The following is a 27,500-nucleotide window of genomic DNA, read 5'->3' as shown; positions in this document are numbered from 1 at the left end:
AAGAAGGAGATCATCGATGCCGCGAAGAAGGAGCCGAATCAGTCCAAGTTGGCCAGGGAGATTAGCAAGAAATGGGGCATCGAAGTTAAGAGAACAACCGTGAAGGGCATTCTCAGCAAGAAGGATGCAATCGAGGCTGCAATCAAAGCTGGATTTCCATCGAAGCGCATGAAGTTGACGCAGGCTCACGACCCGAAGCTTGATGAGGGAGTGCTCATGTGGCTGAAGCAATCAAGAGGACAGAATGTGCCTGTCAGCGGCGATCTGATCAAGGAGAAGGCGATGAAACTGGCCGAGCTGATGCACATCCCAGACTTCATGGCGAGCGACGGTTGGTTGGGCAATTTCAAGAAGCGCCACGGCATCACGTTCAAGACAGTGCAGGGCGAAGCTGGAGCGGTGGATTCGCAATCCCTTCTTGAGTGGCAACAACAGGTTCTCCGGCCCTTACTCGGGCAGTTCTCCGCAGACGACGTCTTCACCCCAGACGAGACTGGACTCTTCTGGCAGCTGCTTCCGAACAAGACCATGGCTTTCAGGGGAGAGCGGTGTACTGGAGGAAAGAAAAGCAAGCAAAGGATCACTCTTCTGGTTGGGGCAAACATGAGCGGCAGCGAGAAGTTCCCTCTTCTGGTGATTGGCAATTCCAAGAAACCCCGTGCCTTCAAGAACAAAGAGATCCCAGTCAAGTACAAGGCGAACTCGAAGGCGTGGATGATGGCGGAGCTTTTCGAGGAGATGTTGCGTGCGTGGGACGGACGACTCGGCCAGCAGGGACGCAGAGTGCTGGTCTGTCTCGATAACTTCTCTGGCCACCCTCCCGAGCTCGAGCTGAACAACATCCAACTGGTCTTCTTCCCACCCAACACGACAGCCAATTCGCAACCAATGGATCAGGGAATCATAGAGAACCTCAAGCGCCACTACAAGAAGCTCCTGCTATGCCGCCGGCTTGAGACCATAGACGAGGGAAAGGAGTTCAAGTGCACGTTGCTCGACGCTCTACACGTCGCCCGGCGTGCTTGGGAGCAGGTCGGCAAGTCGACAATCAGGAACTGTTTCGCGAAGGCCAAGTTCATCGAAGAGGAGATCCAAACTGAGCCACAGGATGCGGAGCTGCCCGACATCTGGGAAGCTCTGCCTGCCAAGGAAAAGATGCACGAGAACGAGGAGATCGAGCTGTCTGACTTTCTCGAAGCCGACGAGCGCCTCGCGACTGGCGGGTATTTCACGCTGGAGGAGATTGCGGAGGAGATTCTGTGCAGTGAGGAGCCGGTGGAAAGCGAAGATGACGAGGTAACTGTCGAGGAGGAAATCGTTCCGTTCGAGGAAGCCCAGCGCGCTTGTAGCACCGTCCGGAAGTTCATGCAGCAGAGAAGCAGGAAGCCCGGTGTGATGCAAGCGTGCGATCGGCTAGACAACGAGATGCACGAGATCCGCCGAAAGAAGATGCGCCAGCCGATGATTCTTGAAAGCTTTGTGTGTCGTGAATTTCTTGCCATGCCATATGTTAGTGTGTGAACTCTGTTAGTGTGTGTATGTTCTCCGTTCGCTTAGCTTATACAACAGTCGTGCCTTTTACTTGCTGGAATAAATTTTGTCTAAAGATTAACTACAGGTGGGTAACTTGAGAAAATAAGGCCGTTTTTACAAAATCTCGTTACTATGCCACTCTCGCTACTATGCCACTTTTGCTCGGTCCCGACGGGTGGCATAGTAACGAGCTTTGACTGTATATATATACATACATATATATGTATACATATATATATATATATATATATATATATATCGGGCGTATAAAAAATAGTGTGGTCGATAAAAACATTAGAAAGGATAACTTGCACCAAAAACTTGAACATTTTCACGCTCACGCTGACGCTGACGCTCATGCCGGGTGTATCACGAAAGCTCTTTGTTCTTCGAACAGGCAAGCTAAAAATGAAAAGGATGGTGAGGCGGTAAAGTCATGAGTCAGTCAGGGAAGCCGTGAAGACAATCTGCCGATTAATCACATCCTGTTTGAACGTTAATTTCCCAAGACCCGTAAGACCCCGAAGACCCAAAAGTCCCCGAGGACCGAAAAGACCCTAAAGACCCAAAAGTCTGCGAGCATCCAAAAGACCCTTTAGACCCCTTAGACCTTAACACCATTTCGACCCTTTATCCCCTTCAGACAGATTAGACAGCTTAGACCCTTTCCATTCTGACCACTTGGTCTAAATATGACCCAGGAGTGAGTCTGACCCAAGAAGACCCAGGAATGCAATCTGACCCAGGAAGTTTACCCCGTGCTTTTCCTCCTATCATCGAGGGCCTGTGCCATACACCTTTGCCATCACTTGCACCTTCTTATAGCACAAATAAATTTCAAATAAATACAATAGCACTCAGGTATAGACCCTGCAGTTCTGGATCATCCTCCAGCGACCAGCAACGAGCACATGGTTGATCTCCTTTGCCACACCACCAGCGTTGGAACACCAAGTCCAGCGTTGAGCTTATGGGCACTGAAACCATGAACCAGCCACGCTAAGTCCACAACTTCTTGCAAAGTCAAGGAGCTTAGTGCTATTCTGGTTCATAGTTCCACACCAATGGGGACCAATACATGTTCCATAACCATCCCTATCAGTTCCAGTCGATGCATTGAAATCCCCCACGACTAGAAGAGTATCTCGCCTGGGGCACTGATCAACCACAGACTCGAGCGCGGTACAGAATACATCCTTAACAGTGAGATCACTCACCTCAGTCGGAGCATATACAGAGACCAGGGAAACGACACCCAAGGAGTGACGAATCCTAAGTCTCATAATATGCTCCTTGACCAGTGTTACCTCAACTATCATTGGCGTCAGCTTATTGAACACAGCTACAGCAACTCCTTGGGCATGGTAACCACCAGAACGACCAGACCAATAGTAGGTGTAACCACCCACCATTATCTCGTCGCTACCCGGTCTCCGATCGTCAGAGAGTGCTGCAATACCGAAGGTCAAACGCTTGAGCTCAGATGATAACAGAGACAGGTGATCATCCTCGCTTTGGGATGGGATATTCTAGGAACCCATCCGAAGGGGCCGCCTCAGGTTAACCCAAGGAGACCGCCGTCTAAGGACACCTCAGCACCACTCCCCCACACACCAATGCAATCTGACCCAGGATGTTTACCCTGTGCTTTTCCTCCTTTCATCAAGGAATGCGGGTCCTGAAGGCTTTGCCCCAATCCCGTCATCTGGTGAGCTGCTCTGCGAAGGGCAGCAGCACAGGAGATTCTCCCATAGAGTGGGTTTTCAGTATTCTTTGCATGTGGGTTTTGCGGAATGAAATGTTTTACGGTGGCCGGAGTGCAAGTCCTGCCACCAACCTCCTAAAAAAAAAGTTACCCAACTGCAGGAGGACGTCCGCAGACACAGTTGGGCATTAGACACGTCAAGGGTTTAACATGAACTCTTCAGGATAACGCTTATTATTATCGGAAAAATCAAATCTGTCTTTATGTATACCGTAATCACTAATCAGTGTGACCCTCTTTTTCCTTGAGAAATGCCTCAACCACATTTTTGGTATTGACTTAACTCGTGTGGATCAGCGCACTGCACGTGCTTCACCACACATCGCTGCAGAAGCATAGGGAACTTTGAACATGCCTTCTTTCTCTGGGAGGGAAGGGGGGAATGGTGGTAGTGGGAATGATGGTGGATCAAGGGTTATGGAGGCATGGCGGAGGGGGGATGGGATGGATAATGTTGGGGGAAAGTGACCAAATATATTTTGTGCTCGGACAGAATATGTACCGCAAATCAGAAGCCAGAACCCAACACGTATAAATGCAAAAGTAACTCAACACAAATTATTTGATCTTAAATGATCAGTTAGTGCTGGATGGGAAGGTCAACACAAATTTTTCAAAAACTGGAATGGAAATTCAAACCGCCAGCCTTCCAGAGCAGACGTGTTCCAAATACACCACTTCCCTTGGACTTCCGGCTGGGTTTTTACGTCATATATTTTCTTTTGCCCATATCTCAATATCGATTAATCAAGTCAAAGTAACAAAAAACAATAGTGCCGATGAATACAGGTAAGTCATTTATATGTCTCTTAGGTTAGCTTTACACATGTAAACAACATGGCGGAATGTGTTAAAGAAAATTTCAACAAGAAGAAGGTGTTTTGGTCACAAATATACATTCATAAACATATATATGTGTTTACTCCATTATAATATGATTAGTTTGTGGATTATATTTGAGTCATTCTTTTCCCAAGTGTTGTAATGCACTTCAGAGCGTAGTCACACCAGTTAGTTCCTCCCGTCCACGTTTTCGGACATTGTGCAGGCTTCTGCTTCAATAGCATTATTGTTTTTTTGTTTTTTTTTCCACGGGGTTGGGTTGCTCATTCAATTACCAACTCTCCTCCTTTTTCAAATGGGCTTGGGGCTGTCTTTGGCTGAGTTTGCTCACATACATTTTATCATTTTCTAAAATGTATTCATCCTTCATTTATTCTGTTAAGACAAGGTGTCAGTCAATAATAACTATTACAAATTAAAGAACTTGGATACATATCTTCAATATTATGACAAATTTTGTTTTAAATCATGATTTGAGAAAGCTTGGCATCGATTTTAGTAGACTCATACTTTTGGACCCCACTATATCATATAATATGCAGGACAAGAGTATTTAGAGACATCAGTGTACTTTTACATATATCACAAAGACATCAGTAAACAAGGGACAAACATGTATGGTACGAAGGACTGAAACTGTTTTTGGTATTTATAGTCGTGGCCAAAAATATTGGCACCCTTGCACTTTTTTCAAATAACTCACAATTTTCTCTAAAAATAAGTTGAAATTGACAAAAGTTTTTTGGTCTCCACAATTCCTTATTTCACTGTTAATATTACAGAACCTTTGTTTTTGATGTGGAACTGAATATATCCTTTTAAATCAGAAAATAAATATAAATGGTATGGACAAAATTATTGACACTCTTGACTTAACAGTTGGAAGCTCAGCCATTGGACAAAATAACTCCAGTCAAGCACTTTATATCACCATGAATGAGCTTCCTACACCTCTCTATTGGCAGTTTGGCCCACTCTTCTTGTGCAAACTGCTCCAGTTCTCCCAGATTTTAAGGGTGCCTTCTCCCAACTGCTGTTTTCAGATATCCCTACAGGTGTTCAATGGGATTTAGAACTGCACTCATTGCTGGCCACTTCCGAGCAGTCTAGCATTTTGTCTTGAACCATTCCTGGGTGCTTTTTGAAGTGTGTTTTGGGTCATTGTCCTGCTGTAAGACCCATGACTTTCAACGGAGACCCAGCTTTCTGACACTGGGTTGAAAATTTTGCTTCAAAGTGCCTCGGTAATCTCTTGATTTCATGATGTCATCCCCACATTTAAGGCACCCAGTGCCAGAGGCAGCACAGCAACCCCAAAACATCACTGAACCTCCTCCATATTTGACTGCAGGGAAGGTGTTCTTTTCTTTGAAGGTTTCATTTTGGTTTCTGTAAACAGTGATGATGTGCTTCACCAAAAAAGCTCTAATTTGGTCTCATCTATCCACAGGACATTCTCCCAGAATGATTTTGGCTTGTTAAGGTGTGTTTGGCAAACTCCAGTCAGGCTTTCTTATGTCTCTCTCTCAGCAGTGGGGTCCTCCTGGATCTTCTACCATAGAACCCCCTTTGATTGAGTTGACGACAGATGGTGCGAGTTGAAACTATTGTACCTTGTGTCTGAAGGTCAGCTTGATTCTGTTTGGCAGTTTAATGAGGTGCTTTTTCCACCATTCAAATAATCCTTCATGCAATCTTCGATCAAGTTTTCTCTTGCGGCCACGTCCAGGGAGGTTGGCTACAGTGCCATGGGCCTTCAAATTCTTTATGGCGTTGTGGACGGTGGACAAAGGAACATCAAGGTCTCTGGAGATGGACTTGTAGCCTTGAGATTGTCCATGCTTGACTACAATCTTGTGTCTGACCTCCTCAGGCAATTCTCTGGTTTTCTTTTCTTTGTCCATGCTCATTGTGGAACACACAGTGACATAAAATAGCAGAATGACTCCTTTTCTCTATTCAAACTGGTTGAATGAGAGATTTTTATATTGCAGGCACCTGCAACTCACCAAAGGAGAGTTCAATTCCAAAGTAAAGGAGAATCACCTGCTTGAAATCTAATTATTTCTAAGAACTTCTAAAAGGTGCCAATAATATTATCCACACCATTTTAGGATTTCTGTGGGAATAAGTGAAGATACAGTAGGTTTTTTTTTTTAAGCTTTTTTTGGTTTGTTCCACTGCAAATCAAAGAAATACATATGTGGACACCAAAATGTTTTTTAATTTCAACAATTTTCTGGAAGAAATGGTGCATTATTTGAAATGCTGCACATACAGCTATTACTGTATCATACTGTACTGTAAATGGTATTTGAACCTGGGCTTCCTGCATCAGGAGTCATCAGTTGAGATGGGGATACTAATAGACCAACCAGAATGACCAAAAACACTTTTTAAGTTTTTTACATGCTACATTTAATTTAGTTTGTTTTTACATGTATATGTCTGCATGCAACAATTATTTTCTTTGATCTCAACGAAGGAAAGAAAAATAAAAAAGTGAGAAAAATAAAACAAAATAAGATAATGAAAACAGCATACAATTTTGTTTTTTTTTTGCAAAGTAAAGGGCTGAAATTGGATAAAAGTAACTCAAAATTTCATTAAAAAAAGATGAATAAAAAGTACATATCGCTCAAGTTTATTCACAACGTCAAGATCTACCATCAGGGGGCAGCACACGATGGGGTTGGTTTCCTTTTCTCCAAGAGCTATCCTCTCTCAGAGATGCATGGGGGTGGGGTTGGGACGAGTTGAGGAGTGGAGGTGTCCGTGGACCTTTAGATGAGTTATGATAACATCTGCGTGCATTCACAAACATGGTAATTTATATAATGAAATTATTCCTGTGGGATTTTCATTTCAAGACTATTTTTTGGATGACGCTCACTGTTTTGATGAGACAGAGCATGTCAAAACAAGTCTATACTCTTAGTGTGACGGTATCGACTCCAAAATGTGATTGTTTTCGAAGTCCACTATTAGGAGACTACTTGTTTGCATTATTCAAACCTCTTTCCCCAGCTGCTTTGAGTAAGAACCTTTCCTCAGGAATCTGGCAATTATTGGTGCTATGATTACATCGATGGATCATAACAGGGAGATTATAGCAGGATAGCTCAGAGGTATGCGCACTTGCTTCTAAGCTGCATAACCTGGGTTTGAAACTCGAAAAACACCCTGGTGTTTTGTAGGCAGGGCAAGACATCACTGTGTACACTGTCCATCAGAAAGGACGTTAATCCAGGTGTTTCATCTGCCACCATCACTTGATGGACTTTAAGGATCCCACGGTGTCTTTCATGAAGAGTAGGCAAATTTGTGACAGAACCCAAAACAAATTACAAATTCCTTTCCAAGCGCTCAAATAAACCTCAAACTCTCTCTTTTGAGCCCCAACCTCTCTCGTGAATCTGCACTTGGTGAGCATGGCAAGTACACCAATACCCCTCAACATGAGTCCCGGTCCTTACATTTGCTTGAAAACAGGCTGATGACGGTGATTATGAGCACACCATCAGGTGTAAAAACTATAATGTCATACCTGGATGTGTAAGCATTATATCTCCAGGTAACCATGGTCTTGTTCATCTTACTCTGGGGTATACGATGATCGTGCATGGGCTCGTGCATGTGGTCTATGTATGCCTTTTGGTGTAACTTTGCTTCTTCCAGTCTTCTATGATTTGTGATCAAACCAGCATGTACTTGCACTGGATTGTAAGGTTTTTAGGTTTACCAACACCAATTTCTCTTCTCTAAAATTGCAAGTTGATATAACACTCAATGTTCTTGTGAACCTCTGGCAGAGGTGTCCTATTCTTTGAGAATGCTGGAAAGATTCTGTATTGGGAGAAATCTCAAATTACTGCAGATATCCTAAAAGTCCCACTTGTTACCAGGAATGTCCAAGTTATTGGAAGTATCACAAAATAATGGGAAAGCACCATATTATCGGAGAGGTCCAAGGTGAACACAAATGCTCCAAATTATGGGGGGAAATCATCTTAAAATCCAGTAAAAAGGTCAAAATGAATGCCAAATGAATACATTCCTGTATATTCCTCAAGTTATACGAGAAATGGATCATACCTGTTCTTTCAGCATTCTGACTCCCCAGCAACTCCAGAGTGCAGGTTTTTTTTTCCAGTAACCTCCTCAATGTTAAACTTCCAAAATCCAGGCTGACTGCACGTCGCTGCATCCACTTTCCGCCGGTACTCCAGGGGCCTCCGTCTGGCCATCCCCCAGGCAGATGCCAGGCCCATCCCCATCTCCTTGAGATGATGGTCAACCTGCTGCAACCACGAGGCATATGGTCGGCCCACTGGCCTCCTCCCCTCATGAGACTCACTCGCTGAGAGAATCTGGTGGGCAGGATCAGCATCAGGAAAACGAGCCACATGTCCATACAGCCGCAACTGACGCTCACGGACTATGCAGGTAACAAATCTCATCCGAGTTTCTCTCAGCAACCGCTCGTTGGACACAAAATCTGACCAGCGATAGCCAAGGATTCTCCGAAGAGACCTGGTACCAAAGGAATTAAGTCTCCGTCTCAGATCCTTGGTCAGAGTCCAAGTCTCGCATCCATAGAGCAAGACTGGAAGTACCAAGGACCTGAAGACTCGGACTTTCGTCCTCGCGCACAGGTACAGGCAGCGCCACACCCCATGATCCAGTGAATCCATGACTCCCCAGGCCCGACCCAGACGTCTATTGACCTCTGACTCGCAGCCAGCAGAGACATGAATATCACTGCCAAGGTAAGTGAATCTCTCCACGACCTCAACATCCTCACCTCAAACAGACACAGACAGGACAGCAGCATCCAAGATGTCACCGAAAGCCTGGATCTTAGTTTTGACCCAAGAAACCCGTAATCCCAGCGGCTCCGACTCCTCATTCAGCACATCGAGGGCCCCCAAAAGGATGTCTAAAGTCTCCGCAAAGATGACTGCATCATCTGCAAAGTCAAGGTCCGAGATCTTGACATTCCCAAACGATGCACCGCAGCGAGATCTCTCTGACATCCTCCCTAAAATCCAGTCCATACAAGTGCTGAAAAGTGTGGGGGCCAGTACACACCCTTGACGAACTCCAGTAACAACTGGAAATAAGTCAGAGATGGTACCCCACACTTCACAGCACTCTCAGTACCAGAGTAGAGTTCAGACATCAGATCGATCAGTTTTGGTGGCACCCCACGAAGACCAAGAATCCTCCAGAGGACATCCCGATTCACTGAATCGAACGCTTTACAGAGATCAACATAGGCTGCAAGCAGCCCCTGCCGAAACTCTCATCTGCGTTCGGTGAGGACACGAAGGGCAAGGATACGGTCAATCGTTGACCTCTTTGGTGTAAAGCCTGACTGCTCTGGACGCTGGTGCTCAAGCAGATGGTGGCGAACCCTATCAAGAATTATCTGATCAAAGACCTTGCCCGGCACTGAGAGCAGCGTCACCCCTCGGTAGTTGTCTTGGCGATCTTGGCGATCACCCTTCCCTTTCCAGAGAGGGACAACAAGGCCCCTCTTCCAGTCAGTTGGGATGTGTTCCAGGCAGAGCACAAAACTGCATGCAACGACACGTGTGCAGCATTTCCACCAGCCTTGAGAAGTTCAGCATGGATGCCACAGATCCCTGGAGCTTTGCCCCGTTTCAACTGGTTCACCGCAGCCCATGTTTCCACAAGAGAAGGTGGACCACAGTTGATTCGAGGGTCAGCAACAGGGATTGTAACACCCTTGACGTCCAACTTGACAGCTGGGGGATCAGACTGGTACAACCGCTCAAAGTAACCGGCCCAGCGGGCCTTCACTTCAGACTCCTCTGTCAAGAGCCTACCACTCTCTGCTCGAACTGCAGTGCTCCGAGGGATGGGCTTGGATGAACGCAATGCGCGAATTCCCCTGTAAGTGGGACGAGAATCACCTGTCCACAGGTGATGCTCTACCCCTCACAGATTCCTCGCACATAGGCCTCCTTGTCCACCCTCAGTGCACGTACAGTTTTACGCCTCAGCTCCCTGAACAGCTCAGCTCTGCCATTCAGCCTGGCCCTGCGACTCTGGTCAATGGTATCCAGTGTCCCTTGAGAGACAAAATTCTTCTTTGCCCTGCGGTGAGCTCCAAGACATCCACCGGCAACATCAAGGACGGTGGTCTTGAAGGCACTCCACAACTCTTCAGGACCCCCCAAAGCACCCAGACCCCCCAAGTGTCCACTCAGCCTGTCCGCAAACTCCTCAGCTACTCTCTCATCCCTGAGCTTGCCAACATCCAGCCTAGGCTGGGATGGTACCATTCTCCAGGATTTAAGGTGTAGGTTTAGAGTTGCTACAACAAGTCTGTGGTCAGTATTGAGGAACTGAGCACTCCGGTAGACCCTGCAGTTCTGGATCATCCTCAAACGACCGTCAATGAGGACATGGTCAATCTCCTTTGCCACACCGCCAGCGTTGGAATACCAAGTCCAGCGATGAGCTTGTGGGCGCTGAAACCATGAACCAGCCACCCTAAGTCCATGACTTCTTGCAAAGTCAAGGAACTTAGTGCTATTCTGGTTCATAGTTCCTGACCCATGGGGACCAACACACACCTCATAACCATCCCTATCAGTTCCAGTCGAATCATTGAAATCCCCCAAGACTAGAAGTGTATCTCGTCTGGGGCACTGATCAACCACAGACTCGAGCGTGGCGTAGAATGCATCCTTCACGGTGAGATCACTCGCCTCAGTCGGAGCATAAACAGAGACCACGGAAATGACACCAAAGGAGTGACGAATCCTTAATCTCATAATACGCTCGTTGACCGGTGTTATCTCAATTATCATTGGGGTCAGCTTATTGGACACAGCTACAGCAACTCCTTGGGTATGGTAACCATCAGAGTGACCAGACCAATAGTAGGTGTAACCACCCACCATTATCTCGCCGCAATCCGGTCTCTGAACCTCAGAGAGAGCTGCAATCCCGCTGTCCAAACGCTTGAGCTCAGATGATAACAGAGACAGGTGATCATCCTCTCTTAGGGATAGGACATTCCAGGCACCCACCCAAAGGGACTGCCTCAGGTTAACCCAAGGGGACCGCCGTCTGGTGGACGACACCTCAGCACCACTCCGACACACTCTCCCGCAATCTGACCCAGGGATGTTACCCCGTGGTTTCCCTCCTATCATCAAAGATCGGGGGTCCCGAAGGCTTTTCCCCAATCTCGTCATCCGGTGAGCTGCCCTGCGAAGGGAAGCTGCACAGGAGGTACTCCCACGGAGTGGGTTTTCAGATTTTTTTGCGTTTTTGCGTTTTGCGGAATGAAGGGTTTTACGGTGGCCGGAGTGCAAATCCTGCCACCAACCTCCTAATGAAAGTAACCCAACTGCAGGAGGACGTCCGCAGACACAGTTGGGCACTAGATATGGGTGGCCGTTGGCTCACAAAGAGCTCCTCCGCCCTTTGACAGGTTTTGTTTTTAATCCTGCTGGGTGTCCATATCCAAACACCCTCCTCACCAGAAAACCTGGTGGGGGAGACGGTTTAGTCGCCGACAACCCGACCATGGAACAGGTTAGTACAGGTTTACATGGTACCTGTAGCAGGTCACAAATCGAACCTGACATGAGATAGAGATAGAGATAGAGATAGAGATAGAGATAGAGATAGAGATAGAGATAGAGATAGAGATAGAGATAGAGATAGAGATAGAGAGAGAGAGAGAGAGAGAGGTCCATATTACTAAGGGAGTGAGGGGGATGTGGAATTCCAGAAATATTTTGCTTGAGGAAAAACTCAGTAAAAGTTGAAAAAAAACGTTGTGGAAGTGACATCGTACATAAATCATTTACCATTCAGCGAGTTTGCTCACCTGTCCATCGCATCAAAAGTTTTCACAAACAAATGTATGGGTCGAGGTGTGCGGTGCCCTTCGGGTTTAGGGCGACACATGGGCACTCATTTGTGGTGTCAGTTGGTGTTGAGGAGTGGTCTTTTTCAACTTGATGGCAGAGATGATCCGCACGAATGGGCACGATATGTAGTGCAATGAAGAGGATGATGTGCACAGGAGGTGCAAGAGCTTGTGCACGATATCATGTGGAGAGTTTCGCCCATTCTTATCTGCTGGGTGTAAATACCTGACACGCTACATGGTTTATATGCTGCGATGTCCCGTTACTAATGGATCAGGGAGCAATGGCAAACTGAAATAACAGGAAAACACCATGGGCTGTGATGCCACCCTTGTTTTGAAAGTCATAATGACGTTACGTGCCGTTTGAGGAACGCACATTTTTCTGGACGTGACCTCATATTTTCCGTGGTGTCAAACAACGGGCCCATCTATTTATTAAGTATGACACAATGATGGCGTAAATGGTTGTGCTTTGTACGCATGGTGTTTTGTGATCTTGTGGTGCGATGTTTGATCAATGGCCCATCGTGGAGCATCTTTTGGGCAGATGATGTGTACAGGATCCTTTGACAACCTGGTTGTGACCCGAACATGGCTGCTTCGAGGCCATGTAATTATTTCATGTTTTTTGGTGGGGAGTTTTTTTTTTGGGGAAGGGAGGGGTTGGGGAGGGAGGAAGAGGTTTGGGGGGATTTATGGAAGGGAGCTGAATGACAAGGAAGATAATCAGAATGTGGTGCAGAAGAGTGTGCGAGGAGTGGGGAAAGCGAGATGAAGGAGGTTGGGAGGATAAAGAACAGTTAAGGGAGGGGAAGGCTATGCATGGGGAATTATGAAAGGAGAGATGAGGTGAGGTTAACTGTCTGGCTATATATGCATAATGAATATATGGCCACTTGGTATTACTGTATCTTCACTGATATTTGGATTATTGTGATTTTTGTAATCAGGGCAAAGTCTCCCAAGTCTAAAGATGAGTTCCTTGATGTGATCTCCTGATATGTTAGCGAAAATGTCTTTTCCAAAAATTGTATCCTTGTCCGCAGGGCGTTTCGCGGTGAGAGACATGCGGCAGACGGTGGCTGTGGGTGTCATCAAAAGTGTGGAGAAGAAGGATGTGAGCCAAGGGAAAATCACAAAATCGGCGCAGAAAGCTCAGAAAGGCAAATGAGAGCAAATGAGGTCTGCAATGTTGGAAACGTGGCCATGGTGGTGTGGACTTGACGAGGTGCAGGCATTGGTTACACGTGGCAAAATAAACTGCAATAAGTTTGTCAATTCTTCTTTTTTTGTATACAAAGTCAAGGCTCGTGTTGGAGCATGAACATTGAATGCATGAGGATATAATAGAACACAAGGAACAACAGAAAGAGGTGTGAAACACCAATCACAATTGAGGGAGACTTGGAGAAATAAAGGACGTGGGGAAGAAAGAGGGGTAGGGGTGAACGCACGTCGTGGACAAGATTGATACAGAAGCAGTCTCAGGAAGGAAAAACTGGGAATGTGGAAAGAGGTGTGCATGGGGGATCGGGTGGGGGTGGTTGGATTGGGTATGATCTGAGATGGTGGTGAACAGCTGTCTTGAACACCTGGAGGGAAGAATGAGATTGAATAGAATGTGGATGTTGGTTCCACAGGTGGGGAAAAAAAGAGGAACAAATCAGTGGAGGTGAGTGTGAGCAGTGGTTTTGGATTTTGAGAGATTCCCCAGAAGGGGCTTGATGGTGGATCGTTTACACACTGCAGAAACCTGGGGGCAGGGGAAAAGCATGGAAAGAGTGGAAGGTGCAAGACCAGAAAGGAGGTCATCTGTGAAATGAAAGTGAAAGGCCCATTGACTCAGCTTCATCTTGGGAGAATCCAATGATCTTGAAGGCCTTGATTTCCATGTAGTCACGTTGAGAAAGGTGTATGGCAGGCGTGCCAGAGTCAGGATCCTTTGGATCTATGCCGTTTCATAGTGTTGAGGAGTGTACGACACCTGCTTGAAATCTATTTATCAGTGTTGTCATCAGTGAAGAGATAAAGAGCATTTTCCAGAGAGTTAGAGAGATCATTGATGAACTTGGTTTGAACTTACACCTTGAAGGATGTGCCTTCGGATGGAGAGACAGAGACAGACGGCGAACACTTCATTTGAACCGACAATTCCCACCAGAGTGGGAATAGTCACATTCACGTGCTTTTTTCGCCCCCCTCATGCTCCCACCTCTCCCACCTTCAGCCAGTTCTGCGGCAAAATCCTATATCAATGGAGAAACCCTATAAAGCTGTGGATGTTGGCCTCTTACGTAGTTATGAGTTCTGTTGTGCCAAGGAAGGTCTTTGCGTGATGGAGGCTGTCCAGCCGGCGACTGAGAATGGAGACAAATTAGAGATGTGGTTTGCTCAAGAAAGATCATGGCTGATAGTGAAGCACTGAATTTATACAAGAGGATTGTTAAAAAAGTAGAAGGGAGGGTTTGCCAGATGGTCTTGGGAGAGGGAGAGGGAGAGGGAGAGGGAGAGGGAGAGAGTCAGGATTTAAAGACAATGCAAATGTTTAACCATCTTGTGAATCTATTAAGGTCTGAAGAGAGGGAAGAGGCTTCTGTTTTACTGTCTGAAAGACGAGGGATGTCATGGCAAAGAGTTGTCATCAATGAAGAGATAAAGAGGATTTTCCAGAGTTAGAGAGATCATTGATGAAGATCAGGAATAGGACTAGGCCCAATAACATTGCCTTGGGACACTCTGGCTTTCACAAGAAGAGGAGTTGAAAGGATTCCGTTGAGCGCCACATGTTGGCTCTGAGAGTAGAGGAAGCCAGCAATCCATGTATGGAGTTAGCCTTGGATGCCATCGGCAGAGAGTTTGGAGAGTAAGCAGAGAGTTTGCCACACTGTATTGAAAGCTCGAGATGTGTCTGGAGAGATTGCCCTGATTTCATGTCTGGCATTGAGGGCTTCCATCCATTATTGAGTGAGTAGAAGCAGTATGTCCAAGGTAGAGTGACCTGATTTGAATTCAAATTCATGATACGAGATGAGATGAGGTCATTAGGAAAAAAAGTCAAGACTTTGATGTCAGCTGTGATGATGGATTAAATGACCTTGCTGATGATTAGAAGTAAGCTGATAGGTTTGTAGTTAAGGGGATCCATTTTTGCATCTTGTTTATGTAATGCGATGATGTTCGCCGACTTCCCAGTAGATGGAAGATGACCTCGGGCAAATGATAGGGGGAAAACAGCAGAAAGAGGAAGTGCAAGAGCAGCAGAGCATATTTTTTAGGATATGTGAGCTGATTCTGTCTGATCCAGTCACAGCATCAGAGTTGAGGTCGACAGAAACTTTTTCACCTTCTCAGGTGCAAAAGACAGAGTCCAGGAGTGGTTGGGTGTGACTGGGTTGGGTGGGTATTTAGAGTGAGGGGATGGAGACACAGGATTTGGAAGCAAACACAGAATTGAGGCATCCGGCCTTCTCACGAGCGGAGTCGGTTGTGATGCCATTGGAAGTGAAGGGATAGAGGGGAAGGACACTCCAGAGGCATAATTAACAAGGCGCAACCAGGTCTTGGAGGAGGGAGACAAGTTTTAAAGTTAAATATTGAGGTTGGACAGTTGTGTTTTTTCCAAAGTTGAGTTTATATCAAGGGCAGTATGTATGAGTGACCAGTCCTGAAGAGAAATGGCTGCTTGCAGTCCCTGCCAATCTGCTTGAGTGAAATGCCAGACTCACCTGCATTGAAGAAGTTTTCTGAGACTAGCCAGAGAGATGTTGACGGACGAGCATAAATCAGATGAACTTAACTGGAGCAGAGGAAAAGCAGAAGACATTTGCAGGAACATTAGTCATCACCAAATCCAGAAGGGAAGATTTGCCATTGGGAGAAATCTGGGTTGGAAAGTTCACAGATTGAATAAGTTTCACGGAATCACAAAAGTGCTTTGCTTAAGTGTCATGGCTGGTGAAAGAGGTACCAACGCCAGGCCAAGTTGCATGGTGGCAATTTAAATTGCCACATATGAGGAAGAGAGTGTTGGGATGAGTGGTTAAAAGTTGGTCCATGTTGTCTGAGAGAGAGAGATGTCGATGTATTGTTCCTTTTATCATGTTCCCCTTTGCGATTAGTTCACGTCATGTAACAATACGAGTCCAAGGTGCAGTCCAGTTAGCTGTAGGTGTACGTACAACGTGTAGAACTTCAGTCAGCCATCATATACTTTCAAAAATGAATCAGATTTACTCTGCTTTCAGATTATACAGGATATTGTTTCACAAGCAGGAATGCATTTTGCTGAACAGCTAATAATAGTACGACTCTTTCTGCTAATACGAATACTGGGTACTATTAACACCCCATCCTAGAGTCATAGTACAAGGATACAAGGAACTTTACTGCAAGAGAAAACCAATCAGCCCATCATGCCTGTGCTTCACCAACACCCATCCAGCTACCTCCAGGTCCAACCAATATCCCTATAACCATCTATCTCCCCATACCCCTCTATCTCCAATACATGTCGGTGACTACGTCCCAACTCACCTCTTATACTATCACTACTCGACGACTTCCCAACTCACCTCTTATACTATCACTACTCGACGACTTTCCTTAACGGCACCAATTATTCCTACCTTCTTGTGGGACTGGAGGAGTTAAGTTTTTGGGCCAAATGTTTCACGAACCAGCTGGCAAGGCCTGGCGTTCGGCTGCAGCTGGCTGGAGCAGGAGTTTGTAATTTGTTCAGGGTGCTGGCGATAACTCAACCACTAATCACGAAAGACGGGTCTTTAAAATATCCAACAACTGATGCGAGCATCCGGAACGCCAACTGCAACCAACGCCCTGCCGACGAAACCTCACCCCGACAAGTTTATATAGTTAGGTCTGTAATCGAACCCACATTAGATGGGTTCGATTCCTATTGGGATCATTCTGCCAATAGGAAGCAGCGCGAGCGGTACATGCGTCTTCGCACCACGTGTTATTAAAGATGGGATTTCCCAAAATATTCGTATTTACTCCAAGCCGTTTGGAGTTTACCAGAAAATATATTATTTATATTATAAAATAAGCCGTGTCTGTCTGTCTGTCTGTCTGTTTGTTTGTCGTGTTATAACTTGAGAACGGATTAACGGATTTCAATAAATCGAACTACGTTGGATTCAGGGAACTCCTGGGAAGGTTTGTGACGAATATATATATATATATATATATATATATATATATATATATATATATATATATATATATATATATATTTTTTGTAAGGGTACATGGGCACACGTGGTGAAACTGCAAACGCCAACTTGCGACGCTGGTTATCGCCGCACTCCCAGGAATCCTTTTTCTTCTTGTCCTGTTGATTAGCCATCACAGTAAAGATTGTTATTTCCATCAGCGAAGTGACGGGTCTTATATTCTCGTATAATATTAAGTAAAACACAATTTTACACATTTCTCTGACCCTACGGACTCATGTTGGCTCACGTCAGGTCGCCGCTTAAAAATTAAAGGGCCTTTTTGTGCTTAATTTAATTCCTCCAAACAATTTCTGACATATCGATGCAATATATCGAATAAGAACACGATTATGGACATTGAAATGATCACATTGTACATGAAACGAAATAATGTCAAAAGTTCCTCACAGGTGATATAATGCGGACGCTGAAAGGTTAACAAAAGACAAAACGTTCTAAATTTAAATAAAAGCGCAAAAGTTAAGAATGTTCGCGTATTCTGCGTTTTACTCCGCACGACAGACAGATGGCGACACAGTCGCTCGTTTCGCGCGCTTTTTTCGCCCCCTCATGCTCCCACCTCTCCCGCCTTCAGCCAGTTCTGCGGCGAAACCCTAAATCAATGGAGAATTAGGGCGGTCGGAGCAGCTCGCCGGCAGCACGCACGCAGTCCGATAGACGTGAACCCTTGGCTCCGTCCGACCCAGGCGGTGCCACCGAGTCGTCGGGGGTGCTGGACCCGCCGAGGGCTCTGGGAGCCACGGCTTTGCTTCTCGGTGGGGGAGACGTGACTCCGCGCGCTCTGCGGTTTCAGTTTGGACTCCCGACCTGACGAGTCTTGCGATCCGCGGGTCCCGACTTCGGACCTCCCGCTGCCGACTTAAAACCATCGACTAATGCCATTCGAGGCTCAACCCCAGGAGACATTCCAGTGGGATCTTCCCGTGTAGAGGTATTCAGGAAGCGCTGCTGTGGAGACCGCGTGGGAGAGAGAGAGAGAGAGAGAGAGAGAGAGAGAGAGAGAGAGAGAGAGAGAGAGAGAGAGAGAGAGAGAGAGAGAGAGAGAGAGAGAGAGAGAGAGAGAGAGAGAGAGAGAGAGAGAGAGAGAGAGAGAGAGAGAGAGAGAGAGAGAGAGAGAGAGAGAGAGAGAGAGAGAGAGAGAGAGAGAGAGAGAGAGAGAGAGAGAGAGAGAGAGAGAGAGAGAGAGAGAGAACTGAGGGCTGGGAAACTGGAAGAAGGGAGAAGCGGCAAGCTCAGTGCTAAGTGGAGGACTGGAGAGAAGAACAGGTAGTGTGTGAGGGCAAGAATTGCGATCCAGCAGTGAAAACGCAACAACTGGAGACTTGGGAGCTGCGGTACCACGGGACGCTTGGATCTGGAGCGATGGGGTCTGCAGGGTCGTGAAGCGGTGAGTGCAAGTTGTGGTTGCGAGTGTGTAAATAAATAAATATTTCAGAATAATGCAGTACATTCTAAGAAGCACCACCACCGAACGCGACTAACCCCACAACCCAAAAGTATTGTGCATTGGCCGCGGTGATAAGAAGCTACCCAGGTAGGTTACCCACGTTGTGATTCAGGGAATAATCTGCAGCTTTATTGTGTATTCGGGTTCGTGAGCATGGTCTTTCGAGCACGATTCGCTTCTCCAAGCCCGAACGAGGCAGCGGCAGTGGTCTCTTGGTGAACCCTCATCCAAAGCACATTTGGAATCGGCTCACGTGGATCGGATCCCTGGGAAACGTTCGTTACTCCTGTACAACCTTCTCCGGAGGTGCAGAGGAGGCGTGCTGCTCGAAGACGAGGCAAATTACCTTGTCTTCTGGGGGGATCAAAGGTAACAAGGCGTGCGAGACAACCGGCTTGCTGAGTGAAGCCCCAACTTGGTTTGAACTTACACCTTGAAGGACGTGCCTTCGGATGGAGAGACAGAGACAGACGGCGAACACTTCATTTGAACCGACAATTCCCACCAGAGTGGGAAAATCTCATTGTTCGGAATTCTATAAGATTTGTGTGTGATCCTGGGATTTGCGTTACAATGAATATTCCATAATCACTGGGAATCTCACCTGCCTTTCTCGTGCACCGCCTGATTGACACAGAACTAAGTGCGCCAAAAAGCCAAATTGATTCCAGAGGGAGATCGATCCGGACCGCCGAAACATTGACAACTTTAGTGTCACATTAAGTCAATAGTCACAAGGCCACGCGGTTAAACTGGGACAGTGCAATTGCAATCGATGATTTTTGCAATGACAGGTGAGTCGAGCGTTTCAGCTTTTTTGCCTTTATAAACACAATCACGTTGGGGGGGGAAGGGGGGTGGTAATGTACGTATGTATCCCTGCACTTGCTGGGCACGTTTGCGGTGCACACGCACTCAAATCTGGCTCCGTGCAACCGCAAAATTCATTTTGCTCGCGTAGTGGCCTATGACGAGGTTCTGAGATTCTAAATCTTCAGATGTGTCGCCGGATGCTGCGGTGGAAGCCGCGCCACAAGAAGCCTTTTGTTTCTGCATCTCGGCGTGCCCGTCACAGATTGATTAGCTGCTGGGCAGGGTGGGATGCAGGAACGCCTTGCGAGGATTGCAATGCACTGCACTCTTGGGTGCAGTCCATCCCCCCAATTCCCAAACCAAATGGACCTGGAGGTGATGTAACGGAGAGCTGTATCCCAGGCGAATGATTAATATTTTGTTTGAAAATGGGGAAGTTGTCCTATAAACCGATGTACTAGTTGTCAGTGTTTGTTGGCCTCAGGGTACCATTGTCCCCATCAAAATATCACAGCCTGGCTTTGGAAAAATACCCTGCAAGCTCATTGACTGGTTCGTCAGTCAGACATGTACAGGATCTACCGGCCAGCCAGACTTAATGCTCAAGCCTATGCATGATATCCGTTCTCATTAACTAGTCAATTAGCCGAACAATCAACCGTTCTGGGAATTGTATACACCAATCAGTCAACCAACTAGGCAGAACCCATCATGCCTGACAGTTACAGAGTCAGCAGAGACGAACACAGCTTTCTGATCATTCCTGTAGGTCAAGCGCTGTCTGCACTGCCACGACGACGGTGGACCTGAAAGACGGTGTGCGGAAACTTTTCCGAAGGGTGGGGAGTATCGTTCACTTTCAAGGGAGATATGTGGTGGAGGAAAACATGAGAGCATATGATGCCCTAATTCAAAACCTTATCATTTGTCAATTATAAAACACCTATCTTTGCCTGAAGGTGACAGTGTAGCCGAATCAGCAGTTTGTGCGTCATCGGGCAGCCAGTTTGGGATTTGTGTCTGTGGCCTGACTAACTTCTGTACTAGCGCCAGCGGAGCGGAGCGTACCTGAGCCATTTGCCTTCGGGTGCGACATTAATCCGGCTAGAGCAAGAACCTGCGCATGAGAAAGAAGGAAAACTCTGCAATAAGTTTTGGAACATTGGCTTTGCTCTGAAGATCCCCAGATATCTTTCAGTTCCCAGCCTGCTTTGGAAGTTCATTTGTCCAGTGAGTGTGGCTTGGGGTTCAAATAGACTGATGAAATCATCGATAAAATGTTGATCATATTCTTACTTGTCCATTCAATCGCTGATCCGTTCCTTTATCGACAGTTGCTTTAATTCCTGACACTTTGTCAAACACCTCACAATTTCCACCCTGAGTCGGACCGACAAAACTGACTCCGCACGATATACAATCCAGGAAGGTTTCCCTGAATTATTTCTCTGGACAAGCATTCCGAATGCAAATCAAGGGCCCAATGGCAGGTTGGATCATCCTTTCCTGAGATGCATATATGTACAAGAAGCCAAATTTGGAACAACATCTGACCTTCTATAACTGTGCCAATGAGAAGTGAATTCTAGCTTCTGCTGCTGCTGCTGCTGCTGTTGCTGCTGCTACTGCTGTCCGGTAGTCCTTCTCATGGTAGCAGATTGATGCATGGTTTGATCGAAATGAAACACCGAGCAATTACGTGCAGGTTAATTGAAAAGCCGTGAGGGAATTCGGTGACGGCTCGGTGAAAACCGAAGCATTTTGGGACGGGTAATTTTTTACACCCAACATGTATGCAAGTATCGTTTTTTTTTTTTTTTACACTGAGCCTGCAAGCACCTGCTACAGGTAAACAAAGCATTAACTAAGGTGTATGCAATGTAGTCAAATGTGGAATTCCTGAATTATTTATTTATTTATTTTTTTTGTGAGGGATGGTCTTATGGTTAGGTCATGCAGGGAGGAAGAGGGAGAGAAAGTCAAAATGGAGGGCGTGGTGGGAAGATTCCGAGGCCTGGACTCAACGGGTGCTCTGTCTCAAGCGCATGCATAACAGAAGTACGCACAATGGTTCCTTTCAGCTCTATCCCGCACGGAGTGGTTGGGTTAATCTTCACGTGGGGAGCATAAACAGGCTGCGGTAAAAAAGTAAGCTTCTGAGAGTCCATGCAAAGCGATAGTTTCCTTACAGTTGCTATGGAAAGGCCTGTGGTGGCCCTATCCCATCTCTCGTGAATGTTTGCAATTGCTGCAATACATTTAGAAACAATTTTGGAAAATTTCCCATGAGCCCGTGGTTGACGAATGCCCAGTTCCCGCGGTGTGGCGCAACTTCACGCTTGGTATGGAAAATAATTTCGAGTTTATCATGGTGGCTGCAGTAATTTACCGCCTTTTTTGTGGAAACGTTACTGCAGTGCTATTGATAAGTTAATGTGGTTCTTCCAAGCCATAGCTTTACCGCAATCTTTGTCTTAAAACGGAATTTTGAAAACTCTTTCAGGCTCATAATGAAACGAAGTTAATATGTCTGTAGTGAGGTGTCATAAACAACAAGGCAAACTGTAGCAATTTGAAACTCCATCAGCTCATAACCAAACGGCTAACGACACATTGAGGTGCGGGGCATGGCTTCCATGATTAGTGAGGTAATTAAGACCGAGAGCGTAAAATTGTTGTCGAATTAATTGGAGCCGCAATTATGTGATGGTTGTTTGGGGCCGGTAAACCAGCATTGCACAGACGTCAGTTCAACGGGAATTGCTGATTTTGCTCCAAAAAAAAAGGTTCCCCGGTGAGAACAGGAAGAGAAGAAGATTCTTGGGAAGTCTTTCCTTTCCTTTGTGACTTTTCATTAGAATGAATGGGAGATTTGGAATAAAGCACTGAAGACGGAAGTGAGGGAAGAAAATTGCACTCACTTCTGATTGACTTTTGGTGTCAGGCACTTCTTTACTGGCCCGGTGCGGAGTTTGCCTTTACGAGTTGTCATTTCTCGTTTCCATTGATGTTTCCATCTAAGCCTTCGTTTCCTTTGTTGCATTTGTCCATTTTCCATCTATTATCGTCAGGGAGAAGCACAATCTTCCACAGTCTCGACCAACGGTAGAAGATGGGACAAATCTGACCGTGAGGATAAAAGTACGAGAGCTGAGAGGGGGTATTGTTAGAGCTTTTGTTTTTTTTACACCCAAAAATGTTAGGACATGCTTGTAATTATGGCTCGGAAGAGGTAAAAAGAAAAGTGTATACGGTATCGCATCCATAAAAGCATTATTGAGTCCTGCTCATCTTATCATCATCAAGGTAAATTTTATGTTGCTACCTGAAAAGATACCGGACACAACCTGAATACCTGCATGCAAACCAAGGCATTTCTAAGGGAGGAAATCACCGTTTAATATTTATGGCAAGTAAATAAAAATGTGCTTTTTTTGTGACAAGAGGCAAAAATAAATATATGTGGAGCATAATACCAATCTTCTTCTTTTTCTCCTTCTTCTTTAGCGGCCACAATTATTCCCACTTTCTTGTGGGATTGGCCAGGGGAAGTTTTTGACCGAAGTCTTTCACGAACCAGTTGGCCAGGTCTGACACTTAACTAAGTAGTTACGGCAGGAATTTGGAATTTGCTCATCACTTAACTAAGCAGTTAGAGCAGGAATTTCGGATTTTCTCATCACTTAACTAAGTAGTTAGAGCAGGATTTTGGGATTTGCTCATCACTTAACTAAGTAGTTAGAGCAGGATTTTGGGATTTGCTCATCACTTAACTAAGCAGTTACAGCAGGAATTTGGGATTTGCTCGTCACTTAACTAAGTAGTTAGAACAGGATTTTGGGATTTGCTCATTACTTAAATAAGTAGTTAGAGCAGGATTTTGGGATTTGCTCATCACTTAACGAAGAAGTTACAGCAGGAATTTAAGATTTGCTCATCACTTAACTAAGTAGTTAGAGCAGGATTTGGGGATTTGCTCATCACTTAACGAAGAAGTTAGAGCAGGAATTTAGGATTTGCTAATCACTTAATGAAGTAGATAGAGCAGGTATTTTGGATTTGCTCATCAATTAACTAAGTAGTTAGAGCAGGATTTGGGAATTTGCTCATCACTTAACGAAGAAGTTAGAGCAGGAATTTAGGATTTGCTAATCACTTAACTAAGCAGTTACAGCAGGAATTTGGGATTTGCTCGTCACTTAACTAAGTAGTTAGAACAGGATTTTGGGATTTGCTCATTACTTAAATAAGTAGTTAGAGCAGGATTTTGGGATTTGCTCATCACTTAACGAAGAAGTTACAGCAGGAATTTAAGATTTGCTCATCACTTAACTAAGTAGTTAGAGCAGGATTTGGGAATTTGCTCATCACTTAACGAAGAAGTTAGAGCAGGAATTTAGGATTTGCTAATCACTTAACGAAGTAGATAGAGCAGGTATTTTGGATTTGCTCATCAATTAACTAAGTAGTTAGAGCAGGAATTTAGGATTTGCTCATCGCTTAACTAAGCAGTTACAGCAGGAATTTGGGATTTGCTCATTGCTTAACTAAGTAGTTAAAGCAGGAATTTGGGATTTGCTCATCACTTAATTAGTTAGGTAAAGCAGGAATTTGGGATTTGTTCATCACTTAACTAAGTAGTTAGAGCACCAATTTAGTTTTTGCCTAACACTTAATGATGTAGCTAGAGCAGGAATTTGGGATTTGCTCATGGTGCTGGCAATAACTTACCTACTCTTCTCAAAGAGACACTGTGGGATCTTTAATGTTCACAAAGGAATGCTGGTAGACAGGACACCAGTTTAATGTCCATCCAAGGGATGACACACACATTGATGAACCATCCTGCTCGTGCAACACCAGATTGACAGTTTTTTGGTGGGTCAAGATTCAAACCCAGGCTAGGCAACTTCGAGACTAGTGTGCGGACATCTCGGCCATCCTGCCATCCTGGAAAATAATCATACTATAATGGATCTATGGCATATATGTGTATGCATGTATCATCTATTACTCCTTGAGGATTTGACCCTGGAAGCTGAAACTTTCAGGGATTAATGAGGGCACCCTGAAGTTGCGCCTGTGCCAGTTTTGTTTGATTACATCAACTTTTGAAAGAAAAAATAATTTCACCCATCTTGGCATTTTCTTCCTTTATTTGAGTTTGGGGGTTGGGGGTGCAACTGTAATTATCCGAGATATATAACCACAATGTATTATACATGCAGATAAGCAGTGCGCATGTTTTTCCTTCATACTGTATATGTAACCTTGGTTATTATTATTTTTGCGAATGTTTGAGGCAACGGTCTGTTGCCTATCCATCCATCGATTGGGACCACACTCTCTGCAGAGTGTTGTTGCTGTCCAAGCAGCCTCTTTGGCTATTGGACACAATCCTGGACAGGTCACCACTCCAACACAGGATACCAGCAAGCTGGCACTCATTTGGCAGACCTCAGAAGGATGACAGGCAGAGTCAACCCCACCTGGTATTAATTCAACAAGTGAGTGTGATTTGAACTCAGGATCCTTGGATCCCAAGCCCACCACGCTCACCATAAAGCCAACACCAGGCACGTTGCCTATACACCGCCCAAATGGAGGGATATCTCAGAAAACCTTTTTGCACACTTGGAACAAGATCACACGGAGAGTGGGTACTCTGCTCGTACCAATAAAAAGTGAAATTTCAATGCAAACATATCTCTAGCATTCAACACAGTCCAGCATCTTGTTGTGTTTGCCAATATTATCGGCTTGGGCCTATATAGCCGCTTTCACACCTTGCTTTATGACTAACATGCAGTCTATATGTTTCTGTCAATGGAACATTCTCCTATCCTCTCCTAGTGGAGGCTGGCATGCCCCACAGTAGTGCCCTTGGCTCAATCTTGTTCCTCATCACGATAAACGATGCTCTGAAAAACCCTGTGTATCTTTTTGCAGGTGACTTCACATCACATCATACAGCACCCAATCCCACTTAACACATCAGACTGCATCACTCTGTGCTGGTCTGGACTTCAGTAGGTGCTGCTTGGACAAATGGAACAAGTTTTTAATCCTGGCAAATCTCAGTCTCACCCCGTCTTCTTATTCTTTTGTATGTAGGACATGGCTGCGAGTAGCATCATTGGCTAAGGCTGTGCCTGTGTCACTGACGTAATGCCCCCATCTCTCAGGAAGGATAGCCAAACTAACCCACTTATATATAATCACGGCTAGTCAGGAGAAGAGATGAAAAATCAACTACTCACAGACTGCAAGGCCTTCGTCTGTAACTCAAAGAGGTATTGCTCTGCCCGATGGGTTGGAGCCCAGCATAACATATGTCTATCTGAGATTCAAACAATCCAAAGCTTTCAACATAATTGGCATCTCTCACATTGAGGCCGATGCATATGGCCTGTTGCTCTCACATCTCAGGCAGGTTGGTGGCCTCTCTGATTATTATTTTTTCTCACTGCTTCTCTGATCTACCTCTATGTTTTTCAGCTGTCCAACCCTTCTTATCTATCCCTTCCAGTATGCACTTGTTCTTCCAGTAATCACCTCTTGGTTAAACTCCCAAATCAAGGTTTTTCCATCCACATTCACTCTTTTGGTCTTTTTCCCCATTAGTGGAACCACCTTCCTGAAATGGTTCAATTGTACTCTTCCCTCTAGGACTTCAAGTACGCCATGTACCATAATTTTCTGTCATCACCCATTTATAATCACACCACTTATTGCTTCCATTAATCTGACTGAATCCAGCATTCTTACCGTTTCGTTCCTTCCTCTCTTTCCTCTTTCCCTGTTCGTTCATTCCCTTGGTTGTGTCCATCTGTTCTTGCCTTCCACCCTCTGTCATCATGCTTGTCCACAAGCCTACAGTTTATATTACAAAAAAAAAAAAACATGCACAAAGAAGAAGAACCAAAAATAAAAATAAGTTGAAAAGCAAATACAAGTGAATGCATTTCACATCATTAAGAATTTATGAGAATGAGTGGATTAGCCACTCGCACTAAAGGGTGAATTCAAAGGAGAGAAATGTACATCTCCACAGGGCATTATGATAGAACACTACACGTAAAGGGTAGTGTGTAACACAAATACGGCTTTCAAAAACTTGTCAAAAAAGGCCGTACCTAAAACATAAATGGGAATAAGAATGTACCTCACAGGGAAAGAACAATCCAGTTTCAGTCTTGGAACTTTTTTTAGTCTTAAGACTTCATCAGAAATAAAGTCAATTTAAAATGCAAGACTTTTGTCGAGGCCTGTATAATGTTACATGAGCGAGACCTCTACAGGGCACCACTATAAGCCACGACCCACCACTATTTACCACTAGGCAAGTTGAATGGACTTGACAGGGATAATTCCATGAGTATGTAGTATCCAATCTTCAGATTAATTTGCAACAATATAGATGAAAACCAGTCGTGGACAGCATCGTTTCTTTGGAGGATTGCATTATTAAAGAAGAAAAAAAGTTCGTGTGTGTGTGTGTGTGTGTGTGTGTGTGTGTGTGTGTGTGTGTGTGTGTGTGTGTGTGTGTGTGTGTGTGTGTGTGTGTGCACAAGATCGGGTTATTTATGCTTCAGTAAACCATCAAGAAGATTGATATTAACTTCACCTGGGAGTGCACCATGGCATCGTTGGGCCAAATGGCCTCATTTGCTTGTTTGAAGTCAGTTTCTCCTCACTCTCATGTTGTCGAGCAGTCTTTTGTGTCTCTTTATTCTGTTGATGTGTTTTTGCAGGTTTCAACTTGGTCTCATTATGTGGAGGAGTCTGATGTTTCTCTGTTTCTTCAATGCGTGTTTTCTTTATTTGCTTGGATGGAGATGGAAATCTGCCAAGTAAACTTCTCTTCTTTTGTGACATTGTTTCTGGAAAGGTACTGAAGACAACAGAGCTATATAATTCACCTTC

At 45.2% G+C, this 27,500-nt stretch overlaps 2 protein-coding genes across 2 annotated transcripts in view; both read left to right on the top strand.

Annotated features, from left to right (window-relative positions):
• LOC147008702 (elongation factor 1-alpha 2) overlaps window positions 1–13,337 on the top strand; it is a 64,046-nt gene extending 50,709 nt beyond the window's left edge. Inside the window, exon 8 of the mRNA XM_085864272.1 lies at window positions 13,106–13,337. Coding sequence (XP_085720398.1) covers window positions 13,106–13,230 — 125 coding nt within the window. The 3' untranslated portion in view covers window positions 13,231–13,337. The remainder of the gene's footprint in view (window positions 1–13,105) is intronic.
• A 5,079-nt stretch (window positions 13,338–18,416) lies between these two features.
• The window catches only part of LOC147008698 (interleukin-1 receptor accessory protein-like 1), a 724,240-nt gene continuing 715,156 nt past the window's right edge, over window positions 18,417–27,500 (top strand). The window contains exon 1 of the mRNA XM_085864160.1: window positions 18,417–18,701. The gene's annotated coding sequence lies outside the window, so the exon portion shown is untranslated. The remainder of the gene's footprint in view (window positions 18,702–27,500) is intronic.

This window comes from Eptatretus burgeri, chromosome 18, assembly GCF_056783735.1.
Source record: "Eptatretus burgeri isolate ZD-2024b chromosome 18, Ebu_testis_v1, whole genome shotgun sequence".
Classification (NCBI taxonomy): domain Eukaryota; kingdom Metazoa; phylum Chordata; class Myxini; order Myxiniformes; family Myxinidae; genus Eptatretus; species Eptatretus burgeri.
This window is presented reverse-complemented; position numbering and strand designations above follow the sequence as displayed.